This window comes from Brienomyrus brachyistius, chromosome 13 (assembly GCF_023856365.1).
Source record: "Brienomyrus brachyistius isolate T26 chromosome 13, BBRACH_0.4, whole genome shotgun sequence".
In the NCBI taxonomy this organism is placed as follows: Eukaryota; Metazoa; Chordata; class Actinopteri; order Osteoglossiformes; family Mormyridae; genus Brienomyrus; species Brienomyrus brachyistius.
Window position 1 is genome coordinate 8,550,595 of NC_064545.1, and position 22,524 is coordinate 8,573,118.

A 22,524-nucleotide genomic window follows, 5' to 3' on the forward strand; every position below is an offset into this window, starting at 1 on the left:
CAATGAGGCCTCCATGTACACCACTGCCCCGCAGGTTGGGTGCGTACTCTGCGAGATCCACTGTGCGCAGCCACTCCATGACACGGTGGTTGGACCACTGCACCACTTCTGATGGATGAGTCTGCGTCTGCACAGGAGAGACGCCGACACACAGGTGAGTCGCACAGACACACACAGGCACCCCGGTGAGTCACGGCTGTCTCTCCACGGACCTCGTCGCTGGGACGACGTTTCAGGCAGTGGGGGTCAAACTTGTTGGCATGCAGCACGCGGATGGCCCAACGAATGCTGAGGTGGTGCAGCTGGCTGGTGACTTTCAGGAACAGCAGGTCGTTCTGGGATTACAGTGATCAGGAGTCATGTTTCTATGGTAACAAGGGAGTGGATAGAATTCTAGGCGATGCAGGCATGAGCGATCTAGGTGTGTCCTACCACAGTTAAGTACTGCAGCATCCTGCCGTCCACTCTCGACTCGCTAAATTGGTCCTTGTACTGCGGTAAGCCAATGTCATCCAGCCAACCTACGAGGGTCAGTCAGCAGGGGGCGCCTCGATCACTACCCTTCCGGGAATATTGCTGACGGATGCCTAATGAGGCTTTAAGAGCACATGGTACATACGTGTTACCCAAGTGTGGTCGAGCTCTGAGGACCTCTCGGCCGCCGGGTAGCTGAGGGACAGGAGGGCCAGCTGCAGTTTCTTCCTGTGTAGGGGATGTTTGAGACCCAACTCCTAGAACAGACGCAATACGCTCATTCGCTTGCTGACATCACTCACTCACTTAGACGTAGAGAGTGACTCAAACAGACGTGTACACATACACTCAAATATCTAACACACATTGTCAGAAAGTGAAAAGCACACAGACTCTGCACACGTGCATCGCGTCACGCACTATTACTGATGCCCCCACACTCGAGGCTGAAACACGCTCGCTCTCGGTGTCACACCTTCTCCAGGTCATGGGGGGTAGCAGAAAGGAGTGTCTGGCCACTCTTGACCCAGTGACTGGCCATGGTTCGGTACTGGCCCAGACCCACGTCGTCCAGCCATTTCGACACCTGCTCCGGACTCCACTGAGCGAAGGGCACGTCCTTGACCCTGGCAGTGGGAGGAAAGGTGAGAACTCAAAACACCTGATGCAGATCCCACATGGACCGGACCATCGCAGTGGGGCAGGAGCGGGACATACTGGTCGGAACAGAGAGTGACGCTGCTGCCAAGCAGCCTCGGGCCGGCTGTGGCACGCAGCCCCCCCCTGCGAAGGAGGGCCGGCTCTGGGTCCTCACTGGGCAGAGTGCCGGACTGCGTCCTGCGGATCCTGGAGGAAGACCAGCAGGCAGGTTAGGTGAGGCAGGCCTGTCCATGCTGGCGGTGGGCCTGCTCTGTGCAGTCACCTTCCCCAAAGCCGCTTCAAGCTGGAGGAGTAATCCACGGGAGACTGACGCCCCAAGTCAAGTGAAGAGGTCACGGACGCGAGGTCAGAGGTCACGTCGCCCAACTCCTTACCTGTAGAGCAAACATGCAACAGACTACACATGCATGTGTTTTATCATTTTATCATTTTACAGAATAAAATGTGTGTAGGGGGGCTAACTCACAGCTCATGTTCCACTCCTTCATGCTCGGGGCTGAGGAGAGGCTCTCGGCCCCCCCTCCAGGGTATTCAGGTGGGGACAGTCGCCCAGGGAGGGTCTGACACTTCTTGCCATCTGCCTGGTGACTCTGTGTCAAAAAAGGCAGCAACGGACATGCTGACAGCCGCTTTGTCAAGGTAGCAAAAACATTTCATAGGAAAGGAATTAAAATAAACACTTATTTAATAAAACAGGATAATAAAATGGCAAAATGAATTGGAGTAACTTTGCAGGCATTTATGACAGCTGGAGCAGTGAAGACACTTTTTAGTTAGACACTGGAGCAGTGAAGACACTTTTTAGTTAGACACTGGAGCAGTGAAGACACTTTTTAGTTAGACACTGGAGCAGTGAAGACACTGTTTGTTATTAGTCAGCATGCTGTGGCATAGGTCAGTACCTCCGTCGAGAGGACAGGCTGTATTGACTCTCCTGCCATGTGCTGTGGGGGTCAGGGGTCAAGCAGGGATCAGGGTCCGGGACAGAGAGAGGGCGTGGTTAGTGGGACACAGGGAGAAGATACAAGAGGCACATGCATCTACACAGTCAGGCATTTATATTTGTACCCCCCCCCACTTTAATAGAAGGTAACTGGGGACTGTCAAGAACAAAGGAAAAACCTGAAGGTTAAATCAGCCCGACATTTCAGTTATTATGGAGCTCAATTAGGCCCCCGGAGCTCTACATGACGAGATGGCAGGGGGATGTAACTGGCCAAAATGGCACTAACCGGATCCATTGTGTTCATCACACTATTCAAGACTATAACAAGAATCCAATATCCCATCGCACCGGACATGCAGAACAGCGTTTACAGATACAATGAAGTTGTCTTGATGATGCGGCACAACATTTAACTATTTGAATGCTTGTTTCCTCTTGGATTAAAAAAAAACTTTATAAAGGACATTAGTAAAAGCAGGTGAGGCAGGTGTGGCTGTGGTTGGGAAGGGTGGCCATGTTTGGGGGTGTGGCTGTGGTTGGGAAGGGTGGCCATGTTTGGGGGTGTGGCTGTGGTTGGGAGGGTGACCATGTTTGGGGGTGTGGCTGTGGTTGGGAAGGGTGGCCATGTTTGGGGGTGTGGCTGTGGTTGGGAAGGGTGGCCATGTTTGGGGGTGTGGCTGTGGTTGGGAAGGGTGGCCATGTTTGGGGGTGTGGCTGTGGTTGGGAAGGGTGGCCATGTTTGGGGGTGTGGCTGTGGTTGGGAGGGTGACCATGTTTGGGGGTGTGGCTGTGGTTGGGAGGGTGGCCATGTTTGGGGGTGTGGCTGTGGTTGGGAAGGGTGGCCATGTTTAGGGGTGTGGCTGTGGTTGGGAAGGGTGGCCATGTTTGGGGGTGTGGCTGTGGTTGGGAGGGTGACCATGTTTGGGGGTGTGGCTGTGGTTGGGAGGGTGGCCATGTTTGGGGGTGTGGCTGTGGTTGGGAGGGTGGCCATGTTTAGGGGTGTGGCTGTGGTTGGGAGGGTGGCCATGTTTGGGGGTGTGGCTGTGGTTGGGAGGGTGGCCATGTTTGGGGGTGTGGCTGTGGTTGGGAGGGTGGCCATGTTTGGGGGTGTGGCTGTGGTTGGGAGGGTGGCCATGTTTGGGGGTGTGGCTGTGGTTGGGAGGGTGGCCATGTTTGGGGGTGTGGCTGTGGTTGGGAAGATCCAACAAACAAGATCCAACAGACAAAGAAAAACAACAAATTGGCCTAACCTTCGGTGAAGATCCACTCTGAAGTTTATCCAAACTGCTTGACAATATCCTTGGTTGTACCCTGGCAAGTTAAAGCAAATGAATCAGAAGGCCCAACAAAAATCAGCTGATCAGGAACAGCTGCAGATATCTCTCAAGCACACCAATAAGAAGCTCTCCTGTACTGCAATGACTTCAGTTGTATTTACCATCGTATGCAGTTCTGGAGGCTGATTTTGCCAGGAGTCACAGGAGAGCTCCTGTGTTTGGGACAGAGCACTGCATCAATGCCAGTCAACCGGTAGAGGACACACAGCACAGAGGGAACATGTGCCTTATGGCATGTGTCAGGTTATCAGTGTGTTTACCTGGAGCCCAGATCCTGCTCCTCTTGTGGGTAGGCATGTCGGCTAGATGAAGATGTGCTGGAAGGGCTCTGCTGGGAATAAGGTAATCAAGTAAACCATAGCACACCATGAACGGATTATGTGGATCACAGTACGGGCCGAGCGACTCATGTGCGGTGCCGTATGGACTGAACAGTGCAGCAGCTCCTACCTTAGCAGGGAGGACCCATGTCCCTCGGGTTCCACTTAGATCCTCTTCACTGCTTCCAGTCACAGTGGTGTCACCTTGCCCTTGGGAAGCCAGAACGAGCGAAGCAGTGCAAGGTCATTAATTACAGTGAACATTAATTACAGACAATTATTAATGTGTAGACATATGGCAATATATGTATATATATATTAGCCTCTGATTGAAAGGTTGCCAGTTCCCAAGATTCAACACAGTAATTTTACAGCTGGGCCCTTAAGCAAGACCCCAGATTGATCCATTGACATAATCATCAAGAAATATCATTACCATATCTTAAACCAAATTTCTGACGCAGTACCGGCCAAAGCAGGGGGACTCACCTTGGGCAAGACTCACCACCTTATTCTTGCCGTATGTCCGGAGCAGTGCAGTGAGTTCCTCTATGAAGCGGTCCTGTGTCGGGACATAGCAGACATGCTTTCTCCTGCTGTGTCACCTTAAATACCACGGTTTCACACTGGAAGGCTAATGAACCACCCATTTGGACTTATATTTACACCCATTGGTTGCTAGGCCATAAAATGAAGAAAATGGCGGCAAGGGTGAAATCCTCAGCGGGTGCCAGTGAGCATGGCAACAGCTGAAGGCTGTGGCTGGGAGGGTGGCCAGGTTTGGGGGTGTGGCTGTGGTTGGGAAGATGGCCATATTGGGGGGTGTGGCTGTGGTTGGGAAGATGGCCATATTGGGGGGTGTGGCTGTGGTTGGGAGTATGGCCATGTTTGGGGGTGTGGCTACAAATGAACAGAGATCTGTGTTCTCAGCCAATCAATTTCTAAGGGATAGTTCAACATACCTTTTTGTCATTTGCAGCTAACAGTGCCTCCATTCCTATTTTCAGCCTTTCGAATTCCTCATCTAAAAACAGAAGTCTGTTAATTATCAGATAATTTTGATCTTTGTTAATTTAGTTTGTTTTTAGCAAACTACCTACAGATGTAAGTACGACACAATTTCACATGGATGAAGATTACACATGCTTCTTTAAGAAACAGGCTATAAGCATATCCATATATTACAACTTGTATATATTCACAGTAGTGAATTAGCAGTATGCTAACTGTACCTGCTCAGTGCTAGCTAGGATGCTAGCATTACTCCATAAAGGAGGAATAAGGCTCACAAAGGAATGCACCCATAAAATGCTGTTGAGAGGTGGTGGGGGAAGCACTAGTTGTTGATTTGTTGTTAACTACTACCTGTTCTATGCTGACTGTATCTGTTCCATTCTAACTGTTGCTACTCCTGTTCCTACTGTATGCTCACTGTTCCTACTCAATTCTAACTGTACCTACTCTATGCCCACTGTTCCTACTCTGTGATAACTATACCTACTCTATGCTCACTATTCCTACTCTATGATAATTATATCTACTCTATGCTTGTGTGTCCTCCAATTTAGGGAACAAAGTAATGTGTGTATCAATTTGGAGTGGGGTTGCTAGGTTCAGACTGCATACTGAGTGCCTTGGACAACATGCTGGGGTTTGAGAACTGCCTAGGGCACAGATTATGGACCCGTAGCCAATACCTGTTCCTTTAGCTTTTGAAGACCAGCTAGACCTGCACAGAAGTTTGCTCTGCAGGCCCTGTATCTCCACGTCCTTGTCAGCTAGCAGCTGCTGCAGCCTGCTTACCTCCGCCTGTGGAGCAGTTCAGCGTCACTCCGGCCACTACTCAAGTAGCCTCTTAAGTGCAGTTATCAGACAGCATTTTCAAGGGAAACCCACAGGAAACTATAACCAAGCCACTACCATACAATTTGCAGTATTATGACTGAATGCAATAACATGCTGAAGTCAGCTGCCAGTTGTGGTTACAGTGTTTTGATTTACTGTAATTACTCCCTGTAGTCAGTTGTAATTATGGCTCCTACATTTAGCAAACCCACTGGATTCTCCACTACCATCGAGGGTAAGTAAAGGGAATGTATGTATCAGAACATTAGCAGAGTCCCAATATACATTAGAAAACAAACCAGTTATAGTGGGACGGGTGCTTAGCCAGGTACCTCTGGGAACTGGTCAGATTCTGGGGATGGCCTGGGATATGTTCTCCAGTGAGCATGTCATGCAACCTCCTTCTTAAAAAGTGTGTTTCTGACGTGAGAGCATGTTGAAGGGCGAAGTGCATGGTTGATGTCTGTTGACCGTCTGGTCATTGGGAAGCCTGTGTGGTTAATGCTTGTTGACCGTTGCTGTTTGTTTTAAGCATCAGTAAGCAATGTTTGTTGACTGTGGTGACAGGCTGAAGCTGCGTGGGTGATGTTTATTGTGGAGATCCTGTATTCAAAGATACTCAGAGTAAAATGCATGACTACTTTGCCGCTTTCTCAACTGAGGCACCAGAGACTGAGGAAGAAGTCACTGTGCCACGGTTGTATTGGGTAATACAACGAAGATCTGAGCAGGGCAAGATGCATGGCAGCGGGCTTTCGACATGCAGAGGGCAGCTTCTCTGCCTGCATGAGACTGACCCACAGCGCCAGGCTAGAGTTGGGCTATTGGTGACCACTGACAGATACAGGGAGGGGGGGGCAGAGAGCCAGGGGAGTGAGTCAGACCGGCTAGGCCTGAGGACTCAGGCTGGATCTGACTCACAGCAAGTCACGAGATGCTATGCAGGGCAATCCAGAAAACATGAACTATTATCACTATGGTCTAAATGCTGGACTGATGGGTGTAACGAAAGCAGCCGATTCAAGATGATTTTTAGTTCAGATGAGATACAGACAAATACCTGCAGAGCGAATTACGTGTGAAGACAAATCAAGGGCCTTAGATGAGAAACTCAGGCTCCTCCTACCTTTGTTGCCCATAACTTTCTTTCACACTGGGATTTCTCAGCCTCCAGCTCCTCCACCTTCTCCTTCAAAAGCTGCAGCTGCTGCTGTAAGACCTATGAACATGAAAGAGCAACAGCGATACATAATATTACCACATAATAGACATAGTTCAGAAGAAGATTCTTCACCATTAAATAATACATTTTGAAACGGTCCTTTGGTAAAAAAAAAAAAAAACAGATTTGCCAAATTTCTATTGAACTTGTATAAAAAGGGGGTCTATCCTGGTAACCTGTGATCTTGGCTTTCTGTGCAGTGGAGTCTTTGCTCTGTATACTGAGGATTACCCACTGGTCTCTGCTCTCTGTGCTGTACATTTCCCTGGGGTCTTTGCCGTCTGAGCTGTGTTCTCAATGGTATTTCCTGCCAAAGCTGTTTAGGTCCCAGTGGCTTTGCATTTCTAAGCTGTGGAGCTTGTTGTGATCCTTGATGTGTAAGCACCTGTGGAGATGCCAGTGGTGCTTACGATCCACAGCGTTCCCTAAATTCTTTATGGTTAGCTGTCCTGATAAAGAATAAAACCTCCCCTCCTGAAGTCTTCTGCTTTGTAAGACAGTATCATATCCATTGTTGGGTGGCATTTTGGCAGTTGACTGGCATCCAGTCCAGGGTGTACCCAGCCTCATGCCCTGTGATAAACTGGCATACCGTCTAGGATGTACGCAGCCTCGTGCCCTGTGATGGACTGGCATACCGTCCAAGGTGTACCCAGCCTCATGCCCTGTGATGGACTGGCGTACCATCCAGGGTGTACCCAGCCTCATGCCCTGTGTTGGACTGGCATGCCGTCCAGGATGTACCCAGCCTCATGCCCTGTGATGGACTGGCGTACCATCCAGGGTGTACCCAGCCTCATGCCCTGTGTTGGACTGGCATGCCGTCCAGGGTGTACCCAGCTTCATGCCCTGTGATAAACTGGCATACCGTCTAGGATGTACGCAGCCTCGTGCCCTGTGATGGACTGCCATACCGTCCAGGGTGTACCCAGCCTCATGCCCTGTGTTGGACTGGCATGCCGTCCAGGATATACCCAGCCCTGTACCCTGTGATGGACTGGCATCCAGTGCAGGGTGTACCCAATCCAGGTTAACTCTAACCCACACAGAGCCTAACCCTTAGCCCCTATGCCCCGCCCTGCAGCAGCTCTGCACCTTGGCATTGTGCTGCTTGCTGTTGCTGCCCCTTTGCTCCTCCTCCATACCCTCCAACTTCAGCTTCAGGAAGGAGACCTCCTCCATCAGGTCCAACTTCTGCGACTCAAGCAATGTCCGACTGTGCAGCTCCTGTGGACATATACACACACACACACACACACACACACACACACACAGACCTGTACTCATATCTTTGTGGGGACCGTCCATTCATCTCTAGGGGCAAAACCCTAATCCCAACAATGACAACCTTAACCCCTACCCAGCCATAACGTTAGCCATACATAACCAAATACAACAAAATACAAGACTGATGTAACATAATTTAGTTTGATATATGGACTGTGTTGCTAGTGAGTAGAACTGGGCGAAGGGCAATATTAATATTGACATTGCATGTTCTGCACATGCAATTCTCACATGCAATTCAAGAAAATGAGTGCGGAGGAGAAAAGCAAACAAGAAGTGGTCACTAAAAGCAATGTGCCATCTGCTGTATGGAAATATTCTGTATTCCATAGGGATGACATTGATTAAAAGTAAGTGATTTGCTGATGTAACTCATGGTAACAGCACCAACTTATTTGACGGACTGGTATATAAGTTCTATTTATCTGTACAGTCAATCCTTCCTGACTTTCCCCGTCGCAGTTTCCATATATTCTGGAGTCGGCATAAGAAAATAAATGGGTATTTTTTCACGGTGATCTTTGAAGGTCAAGTTTCTCGTATCCTTCTGCTTCGCTTTCCTCCGCTTGCCGGGGGGACCAAGGGTACCAAACATGTTTACGGGATTTTCTTGTAGCGTGACGCCCCTAAAGAGGAGACCTTACCTGCTGCAGCATCTTCTCGGTGGAGGTGAGCTTGTGCTGGTGCTCACCCAGGCTGCTTTCCAAGTCCCTGATCTTCTCTCCTTGGGCCTCCACCTGGTCTGTGAGGACGCTCACCTGCAGGGGCATAAGCTCACGCTCACCTGCGTCTTCTGCAGAGACACACTGGCTCACGCCTCGACACAACAGGAAAAAAATAAACCTCCAAATAAGGTAAACAGCTCCAACAGGTATGAGGTATAGGGGAGAGTCTGGGACCTCTGCAGCGAATCACGCCGTCCTCAACTGTGTCCATGAGTCTCTGAATGTCCCCTTTCCCCCTGTTTGGTTGTTCCCCCGTTCGAATCTGCATTTCTACCTGTCTGTAAACATTCTTCGCTCTGATTATTAGTACCTCCCAAAGGGACTTTATGCAGCCATTAAGATTCTTATGGGATGTATGATGCCAGCAATTATCTTTTGCTGGATTTTCATTGGGGGACATTGACTGGAAAAATGTCCCCACAAGGTATAAATAACAGGTTTTTATCACATTGTAGGGACACTTAGTCCCCACAACGTAATACATACATATCCCCCACACACCCAGAAACACACACACAAATGCCTGCACTTACCTGGAGGACTAGGGACGCTCGGTCACTCTCGAGGTGCACCAGCCACTCCTGACACGTCTCGCTGGAGACAGGAGGGCTGTGGTTCACCTGCAGGGACACAAACAGGTGGCTGATGCTGGGGGAGGAAGGGGGGGGCATGAAAAGCATGTGATTAACCTTCATTACCAAGCTCTCCACTCAGTGTGATTTCATTTTGTTTCATGCTGGAAGCCGTAACACAGTGTTAACATAGAAACAGCATGAAGTGTCAGGAATCCAAGTTAAAGTGCGTAACTCTCCGTGAGCCATGACTGCAACTTTTATCTACAAAGGGCCAGTTTATCGCTATAAAGCAACCAGCAAAGGGTGGAATTACTTCTCAGACACGACATATTTAAGCTCTCGTAAAGGCACTCAGACACAGACACGCACACATAGCTCCAACAAAGCCTGCTCAGAGACTTCCAGTCACAAAGTTCAAATCTGGGATGTTAGAAGTTAAAGTGTTTGACCATCTCAAGTAACTTCAAATCATTAAGAAATAAAACATCAACGCATTCAAGCTCTTAAAATGCTATCGGTTTTCCTGAAGACTTTGCCCCTCCTCTGATGCAGCCTGCCGAGCTCTCACTTATGTCCATCTTGTTTTGTTTACTATGCAACCCCTTGTTCTCCCAGGCAGCAATGCCATGCTCCTACCTTACACTGTGAACCTGAGGTGCTCCTCCCTCAACTCACTGCACGTTCACAGAAACACTGCAGCTCAGGGCAGCGGGACGACTATCCGCATGGGGCAGCCCTACGCTCACTCTTGGCGTGGGACTGGAATTCTTACTGCAACAGAAGATCTTTTGTCTCTGTGAGAATATCAACACATTCTGCTGTTTTCTAAGAGGGCAAGCGAAGTGTTTGAAAAACAAAAAATAGTGCGGTGCTTACCTTGTGTAGCCAAGTAAAATATTTCTGAAAGTCATTGAGAGTCCATACTGAGAGTCTATTTCATATCTGAAGCAGCTCAATGTAGGTGGCGTTGCAGCAGAAAGCCTTCCACCCATTTTCTGTAACCACTTATCCTATTCAGGGTCTCGGAGGGTCCGGAGCCTGAGGCTACGATGCACGGCAGGGAACAACCCAGGATGGAGTGCCATCCCATCCCATCACACGATGCAGTCACACATGCACACCTACAGGCAACCTGGCAGCTCCAATTAATCTCAGCATGTTTTTAGACAGTGGGGGGGGGAGCTAGAGTACCTAGAGGGAACCCCACGACGACATGAGAGAACATGCAAATTCCACACACATGGAGCCATGGCAGATGCTCAAATCCTGGTCCCGGACGTGTGAGGCAACAGTGCTAACCACTGCACCACCATGCGACCCACAACAGGAAGCCACTCTATCTTATGCTGTTGTGAGGCTCGCTGCATAAACCACCCCACTCCCCCCAGCCGCAACCCAGGCAGAAGCTCCACAGCAGGCTAGGCAAGTCCAGCAGACCTGGAACACAAATCAGGCCACCCGGCGTCCCTCCTCTGCTGCCAGAAGGCGATGAACACCCTCATTAGCACTGCCTGAAACTAGCTGCTCTTGTTACCTCAGACGGCTCTCGACTCCAGTCTGATGGCAGGAGTTCAGCTGGAGAAAAAGAGAAAAGCTCCACGTGCATGATCTCTTCGGAGACCTGCCACACGGAGGAGCGGCTGACTCAGAGTCAACACAAGCTGGATCTCATTAGTGCAATTCACACAGATGCTGAAAACAGAGAGTTCCCTCAGACCGGTGGACCAGCTGAAACTATCCATGACCTGGAATAGACTTCTAGAACATCCTGAACGGTTCACGCTGCAGTAAAGTCATCATCTGGAGCATGGTATCATTTATAGATCGACCTACTGCAATTACGGCAGTGTCATCTGCTGTGAATGAGAGGACTGAAGCCCGATCTTCTGTAGAAGAACACGCTTTACATGGATGCTCTTTAGAAAGATGCACTCCAGAATATTCTTCTGAAGTGGGAGGAGTACAGAGGTGTAACGTCAACCAGGAACATGTTACAGACTTCTGCTTCTCAGCTATTTTTCTGCATGGACATTTATTCCAGATTCAGTCAAGGTCAGGGTTGAGGAGGGAGCAACGTTATGAGAAGAAACTCAACTAGGCTTCAAAATAAAAGTTCTGTTGTACTACTAAGCAGGTAGTACCTTAGATTCCACCACAAGTGTTCATATACTGCTGTTACTAATTCACCCAGACTGCCTTAAAGAGCTTATGATCTGTCATTACTCTCAGTCTGTATCCCATCAGCATGGCAGCTGTTCCTCTAGAGCAGCTCAGGTAAAGTGCCTACTGTGCTCTAGCCAAGGGGACGCTAGCCAATCAGGGCCAGCGAAGCGCCCCCTGGTGGCTCCTGCTGTAATGCAGCTCACCGTGCACACATGCAGCCAGTCCTTGAGGGTACGAGCTGTGCTCTCAGGGACCCGCTTCCTTAAGGTGTCTCTTTGTTCCATGCTGGGCTGGGCCTCCAGGGCGAAGCTGAGCTCCTCGGCCAGTCGCAGCACTTCCGGCTGCCCCCCCAAGCTGCCGGAACCTGGGGGCGACACGGAAGGCATGGGCCAAGGTCCATCTGAAGGCAGAGGGCTGCTAGGGGCGCACAGGTGTTGCAGGATTCAGGAATATTTATCTCTATCTAGCAGATGCTTTTAAGCAAAATGATGCACATTTTTAAGAACTTGGGGTCCGCCAGTTCTTGGAGCAATTCAGGGTTAAGGGCCCATTGGAGGAACCACTCTGCTGCTGCTGGGATTTGAACCAGCAACTTTCCAGCCACAGGCACAGGGTCCTAATCCTCTGAGCTTTACACATTCCAGTGACTATAAGAGCATTTCTCAAAACACTTCATACGTTTTGAATGACAGTGAGTCTAAGCTACAAAAGGCAGTAACTCACCCAAAACAATCAATTCATCTCAAAAGCAAATAATTCTATCAATGAATTAGTTAGTGACACCAAAATGAAAAGTACAATCAGCATCATTTAACCATGAGAGTCAAGATGCTTAGATAAACTGTCAGTTTGACAGTGTGAGTCTGCTCCTGAGCCTCACGATTTTGAATGATAGTCGGTTCCCACTTTCTCATTGTCACTGCCATCATTTTTCACTAGCAAACTGATACTTCCTCATGTCAGAGACACTAGTTTCAACATTGCAGGGCTCTACGTTACAGTATGTAAAGTTCACTGGCAAGAGAAAACACTTGCATGCACATGCAACTTCTTCAGATCTCAGGATACAGTACAATAGCAAACAAAATAGTCACACAGCACTGCATAACACAAAAATAGCAAAATTACAACAAAATCATGGGAATGCCATATCGCTGCAATTTATGCTAAATATTCGTGCATCATTCTGAAAGTTTGGTGTTCTGCATGTCATGGCTAATCACCTAAAGTTTAGGGTGTAAAATTATTTCGATGGGAAACTACAAAACTATTTAGTACAAAAACACTGAAGCAAAAAGAAAATTCTCCCAAATGATGCCGATTGTACAAAACCATTTGCATACTTTTACGAAAACATTTGGAAATTTGTGTGAAGCGATGAGAAACGGTTATTATGGTGTTGGGATTACACACGTTGTTTTGCAGATGTTAATTGTCATCTGAGAAATACGCCAACACAATCGAGAAAAACTGTAATATGGGGTCCTGACTGCCCACGGGGGACGTTATCAGTTATTAAACCGACAGGAAGATCCTCAACTAAGAAGTGAACAGAGAGGCACAGGGAGGGTCTTACACACACTGCATTCGAGACGCAGCACTTGCTTTTCATGCATACTTCTCAGGAATGTGTCAAACTGTAAAATGAAACAGCACCGAGATACACTGTAACCGTGTTAATGTGAGGGCAGGGGGTGCATGGTGTGCAGTCACTGTGGGTTCTGTTCCTTCTGCATTTCGGAATGATTAACCAGCCCTAATTATAGCACATGTCATCACGGCTCACACGTCCAGCACAATGTCACACACAGGTGAGACCTGGGAAACCGAAGCAGACAGAATGTACTGTGCTGCCGAGAAAGTAGCAGCTCGCAGTGAATATGAAGAGAGGATGGAAGAGGCGCCATGCATGGTGGCACCACTAGAGGGAGCCGTGCCAGAGCGGATGAACCAAAACTGTTAGCTTAGCAAGACCATACTCAGTCAGTTCGGGGCACAAACTCTATCAGCTCCTTTTGAGATAATTATCATTATGTGAGCAAAGAAGTTAATAACAGCTAATAATGAACTATTTTAGGTTTTCTCGATTGCTTTGGAGCATTTCTCAAATGACAATTAACATCTGAAAAACAACGACTGTAATCCCCATACCATAGTGCCACTTCTGCACAGCAGAACATATTTTCTTATTGCTTCGCGCAAATTTCCAAACGTTTTAGTACATATATACATACTAAAGCACTTGTTTTGTACACGGTTTTGTACAATTCTTAACATTTGCCACAATTTTCAGTTGCTTAAGTCTTGTCGGTAAAAATAGATTATGTAGTTTCCCATTGTAATAATTTTACACCAAAACTATATATGTATGTGGTCATCGTGTCAGTCACCACATGCAGAACAGATAACCAAGCTTTCACAATGATTTAAAAATGTGATACGGCACTATTGTGTTTTTGGTTCCCACACTACATGATTTTGTTGACATTTTGTACTTGTATTAGTGTTTTGCTGTTTTTGTGCTACACAGTGCTGCGTGACTTTTTGTTTGCTGTTGTACTGTGTCTCGAGATCTTAAAAATACATGGAAGTGCGTTATTTCAACAGTGAACCTTACGTGCTCTAATATGGAGTCTTTGGCATGAATGAGTATCAGTTTCCTGAAGAAGAAGAAGAAGAAGGAGGATCGGACAGTGACAATAAGAAAGAGGAACCCGACTATCATTCAGAATCATGAAGCTCAGAGACACACTCACACTGACATTTTGGATATCTAAGCACTTTGACTCTCAAGGTTAAGCCGATGCCGATTGTACTTTTCATTTTGGCGGCTCTGACTGATTCAATGCCGGAATTATTTTTTTCTGAGACATGAGTTAATCATTATGGGTAAGTTACAGGTTTTTGCTGCTAAACCACAGTGTTGTGCTGTGTGCATGAAGTGTGTTGAGAAATCCTCTTATAGTCCTGAGAATGTTGGGTATGTTTCACATAATGTGCCAAAGCAATCGAGAAAAACTGTATTGTGACACCTGTGAGTTAATTAGATGCACTCAGAGAAAAGGTATTGAGTTTTGACATACTTAATTTGTCACAGTACTATTATAACTTGACCTTACTGGTTCGGTTTACTAGAACTACCCAGAGTACAGCTGCACTATTTCAGTTTCTGCCTCTACGCCTATTATTGAATATGAAGTATTTTTATTTGTGTAGACTCTGGCCCTCCCAACTTTCTTGCTGGGCTTGGTCTCCTTCTGCTTAAGGCCCGGACAGCTGTCTGGGTGTCTTATCCTCACAACCAACCTTCAGTATCCCGACAGACCCAGGAAACACCCCGCTACCCCACCCCCCCCCCACCCACCCACTCCGGAGCCCAGTCAAATGACTCTCTTTGTCCCTGACACCAATCTTACATCCGCTGAATCTTTTTTTTAATATTCAAGTAAGTATAGCTGTTCATTTTTTTTTGCATATTTTCATGTCTATGTCCTGTATGTATGTGTCTGAAATGGCATCTAACAGATGATAAAAGTGGAGGACAACATTTACATTTGGACTGGCAAACAAACTGTTAAACACATAAAGAGACGATAAAAAAGGAGAAATGGTGTCCAAGAAGAGTATAATAAAAATATAACAAAATACAATAACAACTTATCCCAGCACAACATGATCCTGCTGGGACGACCGGACAACGTGATACCTGGCGATTGAGTGTTCTGCTCCTGACCAATCACAGAGGAGAGCTGGTATGACACGGATCAGCATCGTTACTTATTAATGCCTGGACTCCGATTCCATGAGCAGCGCTTCAAATCCTGTGCTCAGCAGAGTAGCCACATCACCGTTGGGCTCTTAACTCTGACAAATGGTCCAGGGGGGTACTGGATGGACGACTGACCCTGCACTCAAACACCACGTTTCACTCTCACCCCTGTATTTCTGTGTGTGTCTTAAAACTCAAGGCATGATGGGATATGTGGAAAACTAAGGAATTCCCATGTACCTGTGCAAATGGCAAATAAAGCTTCATGTCACTCTCGTTTTTTTCACCGACAGGAGGCCTAATTGAAAAGCCAGTTAAAACACTGGTGTTCCCCCACCTGCGATGATGTCATCCATCCGCTCCAGGGCTGCTTCCAGCATGTGACTCGCCTGTGTGGCCATGACAGCTCCACCTTTCTGGATCGCCTGCAAACCCAGTCAATACACACAATCAACAATAATATCCTTGTAATAATCCCATAATACCTATTTTGTCCCCGACGGCAATAATAACTCCAGCTAAAATAATTTAACTTTTTCCTTGGATTAAGCCAATCCTTGATGACATAATCACTGGGTCGAGAGCTCACCTTCATTTTCACTAGTGTTAAACCAAAGTGGTCTTGAGTCGCCGGTATATCTGGAATGAATGTCACCATGAGCTGCACAGTACCCTACCCCTAAGCATAACCCTAACCCCCCAGGATTACTGCCAACAGCAGCTATGCGAACAGCCCAGCTGTGCAGGATTAAAGCTATACTGTGGAGGCAGCAAAAAGGTAAAAAGTGGCCCTGTGACGTTTATGCTTCCCACCGCGGTTTTAAACTCTTTTCGGCTTTTTTTCCATTTCTTTGCATCTCTGTGCATTTTAAGGTTTCCTGGTTTGTTTTGTGCTGCTGCTTCCTTCCCATTAAAAGCTCTTAAATTCCATAATCCCAGATCCGAACAGCATGCTTTGTATTGTAGGTATTGTCCATTGTGCAATCAGAGACCACTTTCTCTATCTCTCTGTATTTCAGAGCACTTATTCTGTAGAGGGTAACAATGTGCCAGGAGTTAGGGATCACTCTGGGTGGGATGCCAGTCAGTCACAGAGCATACACTCACACGCACACACAGGTGGCAATTTAGACATTCACAGGTGTGCAGCTAGTCAAGGCAAACCAAAGCAAACCGGTGTTATCTGTTCAAACAAATAATTGTACATATACCTTATTTTAATGTATTTTTTATTTATATGTATTTATTTCCTTATTCTTTTTTTCAGGATGCTCTGCTTGTGAACTTTCTTCATTTTTAAATTTGTCTGCTCTATGTATGCAGACAAATAGTTCTGAGCATTTTCACTTTTTTGTTTCACGCTACATACTTGTTTGTACATACCATGTTTGTCTGTGTGTACCTACCCTGCTGCTAGAGGTGTGCAGTTCAGTTCAAGAAAACAGAAGTGCAGACCAAGATTTTGTTTCAACCAATCAGCTGAGTCCTCTGTCGCTGTGACGCTATATACTCAACTGGTTGGTTGAAACAAAATCCTAGTCTGGATATTTACTTCCTGGACCTCAACTATCCACAGCCTGCTGCTGTATGAGCCTGAATATTATCTTATCTTATCTTATCTTATCTTATCTTATCTTATCTTATCTTATCTTACCTTATCTTATCTTATAGCAGACCCGTAGAGAGCACACCAACTCCACACAGAGGCTGGAAATCACTCCCCTACCAATCCATTACCATTCAGGTAATTTTTCCACACTACTTTTGATTGACACTAATTGCCCTAAATCTCCATTCTCCTGAAAGTGCATCTAACTCAGCGCAGAGTAACTCAGAGCAGAACAATATCAGATGCAAACTGAAAAACTTGGCTCTGAGTCATTCAGTGTCAGACATTGGGGGGAGAGACGAGCTGTTCAATAAGCTGCCTGCTTCACAGACGGGGTCATCATACAAAAGGCAACTTTAATGAATGGCTGAAAGGTCACGGCATAAATGGGTTCGATTATATAGCCCATGTATCTCCATGGAGTCACCATTCCTTCACAGACAATTAACTCCTAAGTTAAACAGGAGGACACTGTGCATTCACAGCACCAGCCAGCAGAATGGAACCAGCACTGCACAGCACAGCGCAGTACATGCAGTGTCCTCTGGATGAAGAAGGACCACACCCAGAGACAGGCCAGGGTGAAGAGAGGACGCTTAGACCTGTGAAATGCTGTCAGCGCCGTAGCCAGGGCAGGTCAGGGACCATGGGAGAAACCCGCACACTTAGCAGGTCAGGGACCACAGGAGAAACCCGCAGACTTAGCAGGTCAGGGACCACGGGAGAAACCCGCAAACTTAGCAGGTCAGGAACCACAGGAGAAACCCGCACACTTAGCAGGTCAGGGACCACGGGAGAAACCCGCACACTTAGCAGGTCGGGGACCACAGGAGAAACCCCACACTTAGCAGGTCAGGGACCACAGGAGAAACCCACACACTTAGCAGGTCAAAAACAGTGAAAACACTCTCATTCTGCATTACCTGTCTATTAAAATCTCACTCAGTCTCCTATATTTATATATACAGCATAAATTGTATATATTTAAAGATATACTGGGATATGAACCGCACAAAAGTGGTACAAAATAAGATTTTAAATGTATTACCTTTAAAATGGTACCACACACAGCAATATTGTGCAATATGAGAGCTGGGTGCCGGCAAAAAATAAAACAGTATCATTTTTAAGGTAACGGCCATTGATCAATGTTATAAAAATTTGTGACTGCAATCAAAAAACTAAAAACAGCAGAAGTTGTGTATTTTGTTTGACTACTCATGGTTATGGTAGTCAAGGCAGCATGTGTTCATATAGTGTACATAATGTACAGATGTAGTGGTGATTGTGCACATGTAATAGAGAATGTACAGTAAAAATTATTTTGTACTTGCAGTGCTGAATGCGTAGATGCAGTGGAAAATGCATGCATGCAGTGGACAAGGTGGAGGTGTCTTTCTCCACTGCCTCTCACACTGGCTGTGCTTTTTCCAGGCAGCCTGTGTCTTAGAGGGCAGCAGTTACAGGTGGAAACCAAGGAAACAGATTAAATTACCGACATCCAGACAAAGGAGCTGCCTGACTGGACGCCCCATAGCTGCAGTGTGAGGTCCGGCACACGCCCGGGTCCGGCTCCCCCCCCCCTCCCCCCCGTAACCTATGATGGCAGCTCCACAATTTCTACACTCTCAGGTAGAATCCAAGGCTTCTCTAATATTCTGCATCGCTTTCCTAACTAACAACCAGGAAACCACTTCACCTAAAAAAAAACATCCAGACACACTATCTACAGCACATGAATGGAGTACAGGAGACAGCTCACTGTGTTTTGTAGAAGAGCTATGTGCAGGACACTGACGACAGCTGGCACACCCAACAGCTTCTCCTTTGTAGGCAAATGAGCTAACAATCACTTGGTGTGTTTTGACTGTGGCCTTCTGCTGCATGATGTCATCACATAGACACACTGCAATTCCCTGTCCGCGCAGCCAGAGACGCCCAGCAGGAAGCAACAGTGCATCTCCACCCCATTCTTCGAAACGTCAACAACTACAACGCTGCAGCGGTTAGCCAAAGGTAGCTTGCTAAGGGGGTGACATCGCAACAGTCCTGGGACTCTGGGTCTTTTCATGCCTGAACCACACAGTCTTGCGAACAAACACTCAGTTGCATGTCACTCCAATCTAGACCTCTACGAGAGCATTTCCTAATAAATTCTCCAGTCATTTACACTTTTTTTGCAAAGGATTCATAAAAGTGTATGAGCCAGACTGCCACCTAAGGCTGTAGCCATGGAATAAACACTGGGGGTGACCAAGGCTGTAATTATAATATATATTGTGGGGGACATTGTGAACACATCTGAATACTGGGGAGAATGTGTTCCCCCAATATATATTATAATTATGGCTTTGCTGCCAACACAGGTATATCTGAATAATTTAAGATGTATGAGGTTTCATTAGCCTGGGCTTTGATCCAATCACATCCTGAACTTTCTAAACTGTTGCTGTTTCACCTGTGTTTTATAGTGCATGAAACTGCAGCAGTACTATGATACACAGTGAAATCACCACTTTTTTTGGGGTCACAGGTAAGTCCACAGGTAAAAAGACAGTAAAACTGCAGGGGGGTTCGACAAAGCAAGACCTCAGTTAACTGGGTTAACTTAAGACAGAAGTCATGAAAGTGCAATAGGAATGCTCCTTACTTAAACTCTTCTTGGACTTCTAGCTTAAGTTAATCCAGCTAACTGAGAAATCTTGCTTTGTGGAACACCCCAAATGTCCATACGTAGTTGCAAGACTAGTAAACAGCAGAGGTCCACGGGCTGTAAGAAGCACCACCACACAGCCCAGCAGCAGATTTACTGAAAATCTCTAATTTCCCAGTTCTGATTTATAGTGCAATTTTTTAAAATAAAAACAGAGAATATATGCACAAAACAGAAAATATACTTACAACTCGGTCTTTGAATGACTATAAACGGCCTACTGGCCAATCATATTAAATCCACCTTCTAAGTTCATCCTTACAGTATGTAAACGGCATGTTACGTATCGAATGTCATGTATCCGGTTAACTCTCCGTAATCAGGACATCCCACAATATCAAGAGAGATCAGTAACCAGGGAACAAGAATGCATTAAGTATCGCAGCTCACTTTTCCAGCTGTTCATTTGAGTTTTCTTCTCAACTAGCAAATACGGCATTGTGAATTTATGACACATGTAGTGAGTGCCCGTAACAAAGTTTAGCCATAATTAAACAGCGCTCACTATCCCATCAGAAAGTGAAACCGCAATAAATAGTGCAAACCAAAAGAATTTCAACGCTACCTCCACATACTGCAAAAAAAATGCAAAAACTTAAATGCACAAAATGTTAGTTATGCATATATGTACTTGCTTGTCCTTACCTTACGTTGTGAAATACTTATTCGATAATAAGTTGTAATGCGTTCACAGCATTCTTGAATTTCATTTTTAATAACGAGCACGGTTTGCGTGAGGCTTCCCGTCCTCTGCACACTTTGGCTGGCTCGGTTCCCACGCCGGCGGCCGCATGATCGCCGCTGCCCGGCCGCTCGGTGTCCCGCACCGCTGTCACACAGCAGCGCCTTTCATTCAGCCGCGCGTCACGTGTCCCCGGCGCCTCCGTGTCCCCCTACCGGAGCATACAGACCCTACCTGCTGATGCTGAACGCAGCTCTGCAATCCAAACTTTAACAGTACTCTAACAGTACAAATACAGTGAGATGACGTTTGGACCCTGCAATAGAAGCTTCAAAAAAAAAGGTAATATACAAGAATATGAGTTCATGAAGAGTCACAGCTAAGCTGGATTCTCTCTATGAATTTCTACCTTTATTGATGTTTCAGGCACAAACCTGCTTGTTCATTTATTACACTGCTGAATAAAGGTATCGGATAAGCGATAGATTTTGGTGCAGGCCTGAACAACGGATTATTGGAGTACACGTGCCTCCCAGGGGCAATAACGGTACTTAGTTGTCTTGTAGAATGCTTAATAAAATACGATTTTCACCATTTTAAATGAAAGTGCACAATCTGTTTTAATAACGTGATTTGTTATGTATTAAGTTTAATATCGCTGCGATTTAGTTTTCATTATATAAAAATTTCAGTATATTGACATTTCATGCACACATTTGATTCAACCATCAGCTAGTCTGTGGTTTCTCTAAAATCACAGTACAGTGTGTATATATATAACACCAATCTACTTAGGGCTCCATTCATTTCCTTCAAACAGCACAACCTCGCCCACATTTGGTTTCAGTGACTGGCACTATAAGCGGTTAACCTAGCTATTTATGTACGTCATTCTTACCTCATTCCTTGCGCCAATGATCCGTGAGTTTCCCATACTTTTCTCAATGCGATGAATCTTGAAGATTTTTCTACTGTTAGATATAGGCGTAATAAGAAGAAATTGTGATTCATCTTTAATTAGCCAATTTTGGAGCTCAAGCGTCTCTAAGACTGTCTAAACAATGGCTGATGCCTGAATTTATTGAATTTGCTGTTTTAAATAATCAACCATGTCTTGGTAATTTACTTCAAAGAAATTATGCAGTACAGAAGCAGGCTATAAAAGCACACGTGTCCGCCATTATTCTGTATTAAAATCCTCAATTCCTAACATTATTAGGGTAATTATACGGTTAATGCCACTACAGCGTTTCACAACTTCAGGAAGTTTTAATATCCTTTGAAGTACAACTTAGAGGGTTTAACAGTGACCATCATGAAACTGTTATGAATTAATTGTCAGTTGTTCTTTAAGAGAATGTGTATTCCGTATAATCTTCTGATCGCAACTTTTCATTTAGTAATAAACCGTATCCTAGTGGGTTTATTGAATATTTGTGCTGAGTTTTTGTTAATGTACACGAAACATTTTGTTTATGTTAACACGGTTTGGGGTCTTTCAGTTTAAGTGTTTCATTATTAATGTCATTGACAACATATATTTTAATATTAATGTAAGCTCTGCAAATATAAATCAGTGCAATTTCTGATATGTAGAGTACAGTTTATAGTGGTATTTCAGGGTTCTGGTGGCAGTCTACGGACCTGTTGCTTGCTATTACCGGTTTACTGCTGTGTAGAAGCGTATTTTGCTGACTAAGAAATTCAGATGCGCGAATAAGCCATTGAACTGCAACTGGCAGAATGTGCACTATCGTGGGATACTGACGATCTCTCTGTAAAGCCGATCGTGGAGACGTTACCTCGTATATCGTCAAATCGCATACTTGTACTTCGGAGCAATAGCGACCCCCCAGGAGAGGAATAGGGCAACCGGGGCCAGCCGAGTCAGAGGCGGGCGGATCTGCCTTTACGGAGCTCCTAGACACACCCCGCTGCAGAAATATATTTCGCTGACTTCTGGGATCCCCCTTTCTGGGCCCACTAATGCCGATGGTCCCCCTCGCCATGCAGCTGCCTATGCTTTGATCTGGCCCCGGCCAGCGGTGAGCAAGTGCCCCACCCACGTAACCTGACCAGCCCGCAATGGCTGTGTGGAACCATCTAGGGGGGGTCACCGCCAAAGAGGTGAAAATTGGGGTCAGGTGCAGAGCATTTTGGGAGCAGACATGAGTTGGAAGACTCGGACAGATTGTAA

The 22,524-nt window shown here is 46.2% G+C and overlaps 1 protein-coding gene and 1 long non-coding RNA gene across 18 annotated transcripts in view; one reads left to right on the forward strand and one right to left on the reverse strand.

Annotated features, from left to right (window-relative positions):
* LOC125706274 (liprin-beta-2-like) overlaps nt 1-20,599 on the reverse strand; it is a 27,563-nt gene extending 6,964 nt beyond the window's left edge. For 2 of the 16 annotated variants that reach the window (XR_007381960.1, XM_048972879.1), the window contains exons 1-23: nt 20,291-20,538; nt 15,661-15,748; nt 11,758-11,918; nt 9,350-9,436; nt 8,736-8,849; nt 7,900-8,031; nt 6,709-6,801; nt 5,435-5,546; nt 4,700-4,761; nt 4,227-4,299; nt 3,868-3,947; nt 3,678-3,748; nt 3,519-3,569; nt 3,331-3,391; nt 2,037-2,078; nt 1,601-1,724; nt 1,397-1,508; nt 1,192-1,320; nt 950-1,100; nt 620-731; nt 433-521; nt 213-335; nt 2-127 (exon numbers count right to left, since the gene is read on the reverse strand). Coding sequence is in view for 15 of the 16 variants with exons in the window: in XM_048972879.1 (XP_048828836.1) it covers nt 2-127; nt 213-335; nt 433-521; nt 620-731; nt 950-1,100; nt 1,192-1,320; nt 1,397-1,508; nt 1,601-1,724; nt 2,037-2,078; nt 3,331-3,391; nt 3,519-3,569; nt 3,678-3,748; nt 3,868-3,947; nt 4,227-4,299; nt 4,700-4,761; nt 5,435-5,546; nt 6,709-6,801; nt 7,900-8,031; nt 8,736-8,849; nt 9,350-9,436; nt 11,758-11,918; nt 15,661-15,724 (2,169 nt within the window). In the remaining variant the exon portion in view is untranslated. Of the gene's footprint in view, nt 1; nt 128-212; nt 336-432; nt 522-619; nt 732-949; nt 1,101-1,191; nt 1,321-1,396; nt 1,509-1,600; nt 1,725-2,036; nt 2,079-3,330; nt 3,392-3,518; nt 3,570-3,677; nt 3,749-3,867; nt 3,948-4,226; nt 4,300-4,699; nt 4,762-5,434; nt 5,547-6,708; nt 6,802-7,899; nt 8,032-8,735; nt 8,850-9,349; nt 11,919-15,660; nt 15,749-20,290 lie in introns of those variants that run through there. The other 14 variants (XM_048972877.1, XM_048972875.1, XM_048972876.1 and 11 more) reach the window with 14 other exon arrangements.
* Nucleotides 16,865-18,606, forward strand: LOC125706278 (uncharacterized). 2 transcript variants are annotated; one of them, XR_007381962.1, is made up of 4 exons: nt 16,865-17,067; nt 17,418-17,568; nt 17,713-17,748; nt 18,367-18,393. It is a non-coding gene; the product is annotated as an uncharacterized LOC125706278 (long non-coding RNA). The 2 variants fall into 2 exon arrangements; XR_007381961.1 differs by lacking the exon at nt 17,713-17,748 and having other exon boundaries at nt 18,367-18,606.
* Nucleotides 20,600-22,524: the final 1,925 nt, after the last annotated feature.